The following is a 12290-nucleotide window of genomic DNA, read 5'->3' as shown; positions in this document are numbered from 1 at the left end:
TGTAAATATGGATTTCCAAACAGCCCACTGATTTCCACAGAAAATTCTGCTGAGTAAACTGCATTTTTGATGGAGGCACTGAGACGATCCCTTCATAGAAATTATGGTGAGACCACTGACAGGTACATAATAAACAGAAGGCTTTAATAGGCTTAAAACAATGGTCTGTGTAGTATTTATGCGCTTATTACTGCTAAGTGTTTGATGTCACAAGCAGCTGTAGAAAAGATGCAGGATGCTAACTATTTTTTTAACTCCGACTTTATACCCAGTTTGCCAAAAAGTGATGTGTACTCGTGGTGCTTACACCACCAACTGCAGCTTTTCTCCATCTCCCCAGTTGCATAAAATTACCAAAGTAATTTCTCAACAGGAAGTAGATATTCTGTTTTCCCTTCTGAAGATGGAACAGAAATACAGAAGGAAAAAGAGAGCTAACAAGGTTCATGATGAACACTGTCAGTTGGGCTTTTTATCAACTAGTGTACCCCAAACTAATGCAATAGTCCCACCATGAGGTTCTGTTGGCTTGAACAAACAATAAAAATCTGTATTTGAGGCATGTATGCTGCCAGCAAAACCCCTCAATAAACTGACCATGTAGTACCCATAGGTGAAGCTCCTTAATTCCTTACATTTCTTGAGTCTGACTCAATAGAGCATAAAGATACCCCACAGAGTACCATACATTATAAAGAATTCCCACTGGAGATATGATTGTTTTCCAGAAGCACTGAATACTTTAAATCTTTCTGATTAATAAGTGATAAGTTGTGGTTTATTCATCTGCTTCAGCCAAGCAACACCTGGTGCAGAGGGGGCCCACGCTTCTCTCCAGTTTCACAACCGAGTGTGAAGTGCAGCAAGGGGAGTTTGAAATGCTCGCAGGGAATTAGCCCTCCTAAGAACCTGAGCCCTCCCAAGCCCATAATCCCTGGGCGGCAGACTTTACAAGCATGCTCAACAGAACTGTAGCATTATCCTTTGAGAAAAGGGATTTCTATGGTTAAATGCAATACTACGAATAAGTGATCTGAATACTATTCTCACCCCTGCCCCAGGCCTCCCTGTGGAAGCTCCTGACCTCACCTGCACCTCTGCTTCCCTACCTGAAGAACAGAAGTAGCAATATCTGCCACTGAAGTGTTGCAAGGCTTGACTTTCATCTAGGTTTACATAATACTATGGAATAGAAGATGCCACAATGAAAGAAAGTACGTGTTTGTCCTGTGTTCTATAAACATGTGAGGTGTTGGAATGTATTTTCCATTAATAAGTTCCATGTCTTAAAGTAAGCAGAAGAGATTATTGGTCTGTTTGGTAGAGTACTACTACTCTTAGTTCCAGCTGAATGGTTTGAAATTCTTCACTGCACACCACAGCTGTCTAGTGTATTTACAACAGCATATACTGAAGGCAATAGTCTTCTCCCAGTCTTTGTTTCCACAAATGTGGTATTAGGGAGTTGTGCGTATATATACACTGGCCTTTCAAATTATGCTCACCGTCACAAGTGGAAAATGTAATCTGCCCTTCCTCACTTTGTTTCATTTCACCCACACCCTAGCAAATATTTTATTGAATTCTAAAACTGGACAGCAATTTGCTTGGAGTGACACTTCAGAATGGCAGTTCAGAATAGCAGCTCTTCTCAGCATCATTTCTGCAGTTGTAGCAGTACAGCTCCAGGGAAGAGGAGCTTTTCTTTCCTTCTTCCCTGACCTAAAGATGTAACCTGAAGCTTTAACTTAATTTAAAAATCACTTCAGCTGATGTCTTCCCAAACTCAGTTTATGGCCCTCAAATAGCAGCAAAATTATCATTCAAGTTCCTCAGTGAGGCACGTGCCTTTTACCATTTGCCAGCCAGGAATACGTGCTATTTCACTTCCCACAGCTGAGTTTTACCCAAACCTTACCATGAGGTGGTAGCAGGATTGGACAAGCATGGGCTAAAGACCTGTGAACTTTGCAGCTTGGAACACGCGTACTATGGCCAGAAGATCACAAAAGAGAGAAATCTTATGGGGAATAGTGCTACCATAGAAAGAGGAGTGGTTTCTTGGTTTCTCCGCTACATCTATCTATGCTAAGCCTATAATGAGAAGTCAAGGTGTACAACTGTGCCAGTCAAAGAAATATAACTGATAGACACAGCATAGTTGCAGAAGATGTGCACAGCATAACAGAAAGAAAGGGGAGGAAGTGGATGTGAGATCTTTGTCAAAAGCAAAAGAAACAACTCCAAGAAGTATATTGCTCCCCAGCCCTAAGCATAAAAATCTGTGCACAAATATTTTTAGGAACACGTCTTTAGACAGCAAGCAGCTGTGTACATGTGCAGAAATCCAACTATAAGCCATGAGAAGGTATGTCATTACTTCCAAACAAAACCCCAAATGGGAGGCCCAAAGAGAAACTCTCATGCGTTGGGGGTGGGAAGCTTTTGTAAGACTGAGAAGCATCGTCCTGACAAGATCCAATCTGCTGCTGAACACCACACTATGGGCATGACACCAATGGTGCTAAGGACAGCATTTTTTTAGTGCAGTGCCAGGTCAGTGCAAGATGTCCTTTCTGCACTGTGAAGCCAAAGCCCTGCAGGATGATGTGCACTTGTCATCATGCCAGTGTGCTCCAGAGGTGTCACAATTTCTATCGTGCCACCAAACCAGCCAAGGCATTTATTTATTCCTTCTATCCTGCCCTTAGCAATAGATGGACTGACTGTAGATCTTTGACCTTAAGTCACGATCAGCATATTTGCCATTTGAAGCCACAGCTTGTATCACGCTGAATTACTCTGGCTACAAGTGCATCACACGTTACTGTGCTACCAATGTGATAGAAGCACAAGGCGATTACTCAGCTCCTAGAGAAGGGGTGATCTCAGCAAAGATAAGGTTTGCCTTAGAGAAGGATTCTTAGAGAAAATCTAAGCTCAAGATGAGCGCTAATCCTTCAACCCTCTTACAGCAGCTCCTTGTGACAATGCTAAAAATGACAGGCTGTGCTTTCAGAAAAAGTTATCCTTTCTCAGCATGCACCAGCAAGTTTTCAAGTATAATGAACTGTGGGCAGAAGTCTTGCGAGAAAAATCGGGAAAGCTGGATTGAGGCCATTTTGAAAGTGTAACTGCTAACAGTTATTCCAAAAACAGTCTCTGTGGGCTGCAGTCAATTATTTTGGTTGTTAGTTCTGCTGTCGCAAAGTTGAGATTATGCTACTGTGCCCAGCTTTCATGTTTCATGGGATTTACTATGACTTCAATGGGAATTAAGGAGACTTAATACCTTGCAGAGTTCATTATGTATGGTGTTAAAGTAGGCCTTTAGTTTCAAATCGTTGAACTTCCTGCTACTTTATGCATTAAAAAGGGTCTTCCTCTGCCTCAAGACCTACTCCACCATGGCAAAATGAACTCTGGAAGAGCTTCCTTCCTTTTTGACTCTTCCACAGGGAGCTCTCCCATGAGAAAGCAGCACCTCTTGTTCTGCTGAAAAACTGAAAGAAATGTGTGATTACCAAATCGCCTTCAAAACCACACGATGTCCATAAAGAATTTATGGGACAACACCAGTCCTAGTGTGACAGCCAGGATGAGCAAGCAAATAAAACAGAACCACAAGGATAAGTTTTGTTATATAGGATGTAATTAGCCAAGCTGTCAGGACAATAGCCATAGAAAACAATGCCACAGATTACCAAGACTTCAGTATTGGACTACATGAAGTTCAGTCTTCCAGGCAAACTGGAACACACATACATTGGGTGGAGGTTTCAATACACTTCCTATAAACCCCTCAGTCCCAGCACACACCAGGCTCTGTACAGCTCAAGGGTGGAGCCCCTCCTATGATTAAACACTCCTGGACAAGATTTTGGAAAATATTCCCCAGGGCATGACAGGATACAAAAAAACTTGGAAACGCTTTCTGGAATATCTCACACAACCCAAGAATGTTTGCAATGAAACCCCACCGAGCAAAACAAAATCCTATTCAGCTTTTTCTAGTGTTTAATCTGAGGCAAGAACAAATTTCAGACAAGTAGCCCAGCATAGGACAAGGACATAAATCTACCCTCGGATGGGCCCTCCAAAAACAACACAAGGGGGGCTGTGCCCTGCCTAACAGTCTAACCATACCAGGAGCTCAGGAGGGAGAAGCTCTACAGTTTCGACTAAATGTTGAGTCTCTTAAGTTCTAGTTTTAATATATGTCTGCATTTCTGACTTTACTGACCATGTCTAATCCATGGTATATTTGTATTTGATGGTTTTATTTCCATGTGTATTTCTGACCCTGACCATACACAGCAAAGGACACTTAATTCACATGAAATCAGCCACTGACTAGAAGCAGATCCAAAGTCCACTTATAATAAAAAACCCTGAAATATATAAGTACCTCCAAACCACTGACAAGACCCTGAAAAAGGGGAAGGCAATGAAAGCACTTGAACAAGAAAGCTCAGAGCTCTGACTTCCATCTTTGTCTCACCTACGGACTTTGGACAAACAAGTCAGATTGCTTTTCTGCATCTCAGTACCTTATCAGTAATAACAACTTCTTCTACCTTGACACATTCAGACCATAATCTCCCTGGGCAGGAGCTCTCTCTTCTTACACATTTAAATAATGCCTTGCACAGTAGGATGCCCCATTTGGTTAGCACCTCTAAATACATTGCGACAAATATCTAATCTTTACAAGTGGGGAATTGGGCTTCTGGAGAAGTGTCAGTCCCTCCCTCCAGAGGACACAAACCAGTCTCCACCAGTACTGAGGTTAACCTGGAGCTGCAGTGGCTTCAGCAGCCAGGAGTTTGCCTTGTGCCTTTCCCTCACTCTCAAGTTGCACCTCATCAACCCTTTCATTATGTCAAGAAACTGCTAGCGGGGCTACATGGGAAAGCAGCAAAATTATGAAGTGGACTAAAAAAATCTTCTGTCCCACAAAGAGCTCATTTGTGGGACAGTGGGGACAGCAAGTTGCAACCTGATTTTGGAACACGTGGCCAAGAACAGCATTTCTTAAGCCATCTTTGCTGCTGAAGTCAATGCGTAACATCAGCTTCTACCTTTATCCAGCCCTCCATTCAAAGAAAAAGAGCAATCAGAGCTGAGGCAGGGAGAATTTGCCATCTCATCACAATGGGTCTACAAGAACACAGAGGCTCAAAATGAACCAGAGAACAAGCTACCCTGTCCAGATGTCAAAGGCAACTAGATTTTAGGAGAAACTTGGATGACAATGTGAGCTGCTCTACGATCAGCTTGAGCAAGGCTGGAAAAGATGGCACATGATTTTTTTTTTAGTGACTTTCACAGTTAAGTTTTCTCACAGCACAAGGCACAGAATTAACTGTTACAACAGTGGTTCACCAATAATCTATAAAGGCAGCTTCATATATTGACTTCATAAAGCCTTGGTCACTAGAACCAATTATAATATGAAAGGGAATAAAGATCACCTGGTGCTCTTTTCCAAAAGATTCACTTATTGAATAAAACAGCCATGATAGATAATAGGACTTGGGCCCAATATCCTGACTCATACTCCTGACTCAGCCAAGAAGTATGCAAGTGGGAGATGCTGTCAGCAATTTACCTGTAGTTAGGATCAGCTGTAACAGTGCAGTAATAGGATACAGTCCTAATCTATGGCAGCATGTGCATTATTTATAAATACATTAAAAGTGAATGCTGAAAATAGGGAGTCAAGATTAAGACAATGACTACAGTGATGGAAGATGGCCATTATGAGTAAATGGAGGGAGAAAAAAATGATCAGACAGGTGGATTTTGAGAAAAGGTCATTGGGAGACATGGACATAGACAGCTCTCTGGTACAGGAGGCAGTACGGAAAAGCAGACAGTGACAGGTGAGGAAGAACTCAGCAGGCAGCAAAAAGCACCTATGTGACAGAGTCCTGGTGGGCTTCCAAAATGTCAGGCTTTAGGGTTCAATACAGGAAAGGACCAAGGGGCACATCCTGACTGGCAGCTTGGAGGGATGTGATCAAAGAGTAAGAGAGACTTCACTTGTTCCATCTTGGACAGACTGGGAAGTAAAACATCCATCCAGAACCTTATGAGAACAACCCTGAATGCCAGGGAAGAAAAGACTACAAAGTCTGGTTCTGGAGACCAAAAGGGTTATTTTCAAGTCCGATTTAATTAGCAGCACACCAAGTGGTTTTTGTTCACCTGAAATGTCTGTCTCAAGGATATTGGTATCATGCAATATCATTCTCTACCCTCCAGAAGTACATTCAGACTACACCATATAAGCACATTTTCAAATCATGCAGAAGTAATCGAGTACTTAGAACGGGATGTGAAATATTATCAGTAATTCACCATCTTTTGCAATCTAACTATTGAGATGAGCCTCTCTGATGACTTGTTTTCCTAGGTTCTACTTGTTTATTGGAAATTACAGTAATAAATTGGTCACATGATAGCAACTAGAACTGGTTTAGTTACCCTCAGTCTCCAGCCAGAAAGCTAATTTATACAGCAAACATATACTGTTTGTGTATGTACTGTTCTTGTATGTCACAGCGCAATTATGCTGAAGTTCTGTTTTTCCAGGCATGTACCTAGTACACACTTACACAAACACCCAAGCTAACAGCATAGTTTACCACAAGGTTGGTTACAGCCGTGATATTATAAATGAAAAGTAATGTCTTTCCCAGATTGCTTTTCTACAACAGATGTGTATGTCATCCCTAGAAATATGGGAATATTGTTATCATTAAACTGTCAATAACAACATGCAGGTCTACTTTTGCATTTTCAAACACTGGATTCCTTTGTTTTCACTCTGCTCAGATTGTATTTTCCTAGCTGATGCTCTGCTGAAGACACAGCCACACAGACAATCCTATTTTTGTTTTAGTGCCACTTCTCCAGTGCTGTTTCCAGATACCATTTTGGCAGAACAAAGGCAGAACCCAAATGCCAGCATCTCCTGCCTGTAGCTGAACCAGTAAAAAATATTTTCAGGAACTAGGTACCTTCTTACCTGCAGCAAAACCCAGAACAACTAAAGGTTTCTTAACTTCACTGACAAAAAGCAGGAGGAGATAAAAGGAGAATAAAGAAGTACATTTTCTCCTGTGGAGTTACTCCTGAAAATTTACATAAAACCTAGGACAAGCAGGACTGAGAGTTGCCATTAGAGAAAGGCTGTGGCCATATTAAGCAATCAGAATGAAACATGGCAGAATCTCTAAAATTAAGGGAGGCCACACCTCCATTTGACAGCTGTAACTGGGCTGAGAATAACTCCACTAGGACTGCATCATCTCTCTGAAAGGCAGCAATTTCTTTCCAGTAAAACTCCTCTATGGAAACCAATATTTATTCTGTGTGCTTGTCCCCATAAAGTATTTTGGGGAAATGAATATCCCACTTGACAGATAAGGAATTCTAGGGAGAGATGCTTTAGTCAAGGTCACACAATGACTCACTGCTGAGGCTGCCCCTTCAGTTCAGTGGCTCACACACTCACATACATTGTCTTTTATTAAAGGCAGAAGCCTTGTGGATTTTCTGTAGTTACCAAATCAGCCAGGTCATCTGCTTGGAGGAAAACATCGAGGAACAGGGAAGAGCAACTCCCCTCTTGCAACAGAGTAATCAGAATATTCCAGGTCCAAACAAAGAATGGAATATCTGAATTGCTCCAGAAAGAGAAAAGCAGGGTGGCTGTGGGTGTCCTCTGTGTACCCCACTTCGGCTGCACTGCCAGCAGAGCTTGCCCACGGCCATGCCTTGGGCAAGGAGGCAGGACTGGCCATGTAGCAATTTCATCCTGGGGGTCCTCCTGACACTCCCCAAGAAAGGCAGCACCCACAGCGGCAGTCCACTGCTGCAGAGGGAGCTCCCCAGGCACAGACAAGGCTGGCAGCTGAGCTCCAGAGGAGCAAGCCAGCCCCCAGGCCACCCCCTCTGGACAGAAGGATTGATTTTTGACTCATCCTTCATCCCACAGTTCAAGTGACACTCAGAGGAACAGGCACACCGACACCCTCTCTAGATACAGGGATACACTCAGACCTGCCCTGAGCATCCCCTGCGCACTCGGACCTGCCACGCAGGGGATGCTTTCCCACATTCCCCCACAGACCTACCACAGCAACCCACCCCACCCCACACAGTCCCTGCAGAATACACCCCCTTACACACACACCCCATCTGAACATCTCAATACGCCTCCCTTCCATACGAACCCTGCATGAACCATATTCAGATGCAGCACATGAACTCCCAACGCCCTCTCCACACATATTGCTATGCAAGACCCCCCCAGCACTCCCCCTTGCACACACACAGCCCAACACACCTCCACACGCTCCCTGAGCACAAACCCCAAAGCACACCCTGTGCATAAACCCCCTTGAGGAATCCCAACACCTCCTCTGCAATGAGCCCTCCTTACACCTTCCTCCACACACACATATATATAAAACCCCCAAATTTCACCAAGTGCAACCCCCCCTTCTCCATACACACAGCTTGTTCATGAACTCCCCCCTCTAAACACACTGCGTGAACTCCCAACACACCCCTCCACACACTCCCCAAACACTGTAAAAAACCCTAACACCCCACCTTCCACACATCCACCATGCACACACTGCATGCCCCCCCAACACCCCATTCCACACACACTCAAGTCCCTGCACAGCCCTGACCACACCCCTATACACACACATTGTGCATGAACCCCTTAAAACACCCCCAATACACAGAGTGCATAAATCCCCCTCAGCCCCATTACACACGCACTGCATGAATCCCTCAGCACCCCTCACTTTTCCAGTCACACCCATCTACCCCAGCGGGAAACCCACATCACCCCTCAGCCACCCCCTGCACCCATCTGTGACACCCCAACCCCCAGCTGGGACGGACGTGGGGATGCCCTCAGACAGCCCCCTGAGCGATGGACACAGCCATTTCTAGCTAAGAGTAAGACACACCCCTCCGGCTCCACATCTGCACCGGAGCGATTGTGCCGGCGGACATCCTGGGGGTGTCAGCCCTTGCACTGCCACCCTCTCCCGCACCTCTGCGGAGGGAAAGGCGAACGGGCGGGTTCAGCACAGAGGGGCAGAAGCATCCCCATGCGCCCCAGGAAATGTGACCTTAACAGCAGACCCAAGTGGTGCAGCCCCCTTCCCACCCCGCCTCCTCACTGCACCAGACAGCGATGCTAATTACCTTCCTCCAGCTCATCCATGCTCCCGATCTTCCGCGACCCATCGATGGTGTAAATGTAACGGACTCCCTGAGGCAGATTAATGTTGTCGGACAGGGACCGGGTCAGGTCAGCCAGGAGAGCATCAAAACTTCGGAAGCGGTCAGAGGACACGGCATATACAATCCCCTTGAAGTAGCGGTCCCCGTTGCGATAGAAACGCACCTTCTTGGCTTTCTTCTCGTTACTCAGTGCCTGTAAGGTCCTGGTTCTGTAGAAGCTACAGTGAGCGCTGTGAGTGGGGCTGGGCAACCCGTTCATACGTGAGCCTCGCATGTTTCTGGACGCCTTGTCTCTTTCGTCAAAGTGTCCAAAATCAAGTTCCATAGTTTGGTGAACCCTAAAGATCTGAAGCTGAGCAGGAAGGAGATGGGGAGAGAAGGAGTGCAAAGGGACAGGTTAGAGCCAAGCAGAGCCACAATCCAGAGAGAAAAATGACACTAATGCAAGAGCTGTGTCTGAAGCAGGACAGATGCATTTGGGAAGCACCCCCTCCCCTGACCCAGATTTGTATAGATTCTGGGGACTGAGGGTAGGAGGGGTCCTCACATTTTGAAAGGGATCCAACTACTGGGGGCAGGGAACATGTTTCTAGAGAGCTGTCTGCTCCTGCACCTGGGAGTTTTCAAAGTGCAGTAAATTGGGACTTGGGGCCAAAGGGATACACAGCAATCACAATTCAGCCCCCAAAAACTCATCCAAACACCAGTTGGCAATGAATTAAACCTCTGAGCCCTGTGAGGTTTCCTTTGGCAACAGAAAACAAGGAGATCCCAGTAAGTCAGCCCTTCAATCTGTCGAATCACGGAAGGAACCAGAGCATCTGAATGTTTAACATTAGAATAAACTGGCATTTATGAAAGAATGGTCACAGGGGAATAAGCAGTTTCTTTGTGACAGCCTGTTCAATAAGGGTTAGCAATGAGATCCAGCCCACCCTTCCCCCTATCCGCAGCCCCCTCCTAGCCCATCAATCAATTCTCAGGACCAGCCTACATCTCTAAGAAGAAATGACTGGAAAGAAAAATCTGTCATTGAATTGAGGCTTCGATAAGCTCTTTTCAGCCCGAGTCTCCTCTGAATTGCATTTCTGCTCCCGTTCAATGAGGAGGAGAAAATAAAGGGGCTATTTCCACCCCCCTTCCAGCCTTAAGTGATTTAATTGCTGGAAGTGCCCCTGCCCAAGGGACACGCCGCCCCTGCTAGCTCACCTTTCATTGTTCTGAGCACGGGGGGCTCCCAGCGCAACCAACTAGCACAGAAAAGCTGAGACTTGAGCTGACACCCAGCAAGCAGGAATTTCTGCATGGTCTCTACTTTATGTTCAAGAACAACCTTCCTCCTGCACCAAACCCCAACACAAAAGGAGGAGGAACCCCCAACCCTGCAACAGAAAGACCCTTCCACTCCCCCAGCACAACCAGGAACATGCAACTCACGTATGTTGCTTGCATGTTAACCCAGGGCAGAAAAGGGGATTTACACCAGCACTTGGCAGCCAGGTGTAAATCTAGAAAAAGCTGTTGCTATCTCTTCCCCACCCCTTACGTTTGCCAGAACGAAGCTCCTTCCCTGTATTTTACAATGTCAATGTGACCTGTGCAAGAAAAATCATTGTCCCCAGCCTGCAATAAAGCAGAAGATGACAATGCAGGCGATCTGCACAGAAACCCCAAGTTGGGAACATTTTCCCCACGATGCCGGTTGGGGTAGATTCAGTCTGGTGTCATGCAGTGAACAATGAAACATCCAAGCAACTTCGGGAATGAATCAGAGGATGCAGGGGGTTTTGATTTTAAAATGAACTGCAGATGCTGTAAGGTACTAAGAGAAAGATTTCTCCTTTCTATCTGACATCTGTTACTTTTCTGCATGCAAGTCACTCAAAAAAGCTCTACTCACCGGTTTTCAGCGCGCAGGGTGGAGATGCTGAGAGAAAGAAAACCAGGCTCACTCTGCCTTTGTTGTCTGAGCTCCAAGCAAGAAATTCCTGCCAGGGTGGATGAGACGCCTCCTAGGTCCTAGTGCCTTGTTCCATCCCTTCACGGTAACTTTGCCTCAGTGGTTTTTACTCTCACCATCAGTCGTCTGCTTGTAGTCTTCTCTGTATTTGAGAAAAAAAGGGTGCGTTCATTCCAGCTCTGGACATGTTAACGGATGGGTAAACAAAAAGTTTAAAGGGGCAAGTTTTGGGGTGATGTTCTGAAGGATGCAAATTTCCCCTTGGCTCTAGCTTCACCAAGAAAGCATCTGGCCCTGCTAAAAAAAAGAGCATAATCGGACTGATGCACCAATATTATAGGATTACCAGTACAGGGAGGTCATGGCTACAATCCTACAGTGTGCTACAGTGCTGGCAAAAGACTCCTGTACGTTAGGAAAGCAACTAAGAAAAAAGTTGACCAGTGGAACTGGGCACAGTCCTGCTCCTGTATTGGTTTTACACAGTATTCATGGTTTACACTGGCAAGCAGAAAGGGAGAATTCACTTGGTGGTTCTGCATGCGGCGCCCCTGAATAATTTTTCTCCCTTAACATTGGACACAAGCCAAAGCCAGAGCTCTGAATCCCAGTTCATTCAAATCCCCAAGGGGTTGAGGATGGAGTCATTCAACACAAGCTTAACCCAACAGATTCAGCCTGGCTCATATCCCAAACTAAGAGAAGTTTTTCTGATTCCACTGCAGGAGGACTCAGCTGTTAGAAAATTGTATTGGGCTCTTTCACTTTGACAGCAAAATCTTTCACCTGCTGTCTGGATGGAGATTTCTGTCCTGCAGTTAGAAGAGAAGCACCACTAACCTCGCTCCTAACCCCACTGGTGCTGGTACCATCTTTATTTTAGAAAAGAACGGGATTTGGAAATGGGAGGGTCTTCCAATCTGCAGAAGAAAATGTTTCCTAACAACACTGTGTCTGTTTTAAATGAAAACATCAGATTTTGTTATTTTGGCACATGACAGCAGTATTACTTTTACACAGAAAAAGTTATATTTATTCCAGATTTGTCTGCCCT

At 45.1% G+C, this 12290-nt stretch overlaps 1 protein-coding gene across 2 annotated transcripts in view; it reads right to left on the bottom strand.

The window, feature by feature from the left end:
* The window catches only part of DCX (doublecortin), an 81271-nt gene extending 69742 nt beyond the window's left edge, over window positions 1–11529 (bottom strand). For both annotated transcript variants that reach the window (XM_052813720.1, XM_052813721.1), the window contains exons 1-2: window positions 11177–11529; window positions 9238–9628 (exon numbers count right to left, since the gene is read on the bottom strand). In XM_052813720.1, coding sequence (XP_052669680.1) covers window positions 9238–9601 — 364 coding nt within the window. In that variant the 5' untranslated portion in view covers window positions 9602–9628; window positions 11177–11529. The remainder of the gene's footprint in view (window positions 1–9237; window positions 9629–11176) is intronic.
* Window positions 11530–12290: the final 761 nt, after the last annotated feature.

Source organism: Harpia harpyja, chromosome 18 (genome assembly GCF_026419915.1).
Source record: "Harpia harpyja isolate bHarHar1 chromosome 18, bHarHar1 primary haplotype, whole genome shotgun sequence".
Lineage (NCBI taxonomy): Eukaryota > Metazoa > Chordata > Aves > Accipitriformes > Accipitridae > Harpia > Harpia harpyja.
The sequence above is the reverse complement of the archived record's forward strand: the minus strand, read 5'-3'. Positions and strand labels throughout refer to the sequence as shown.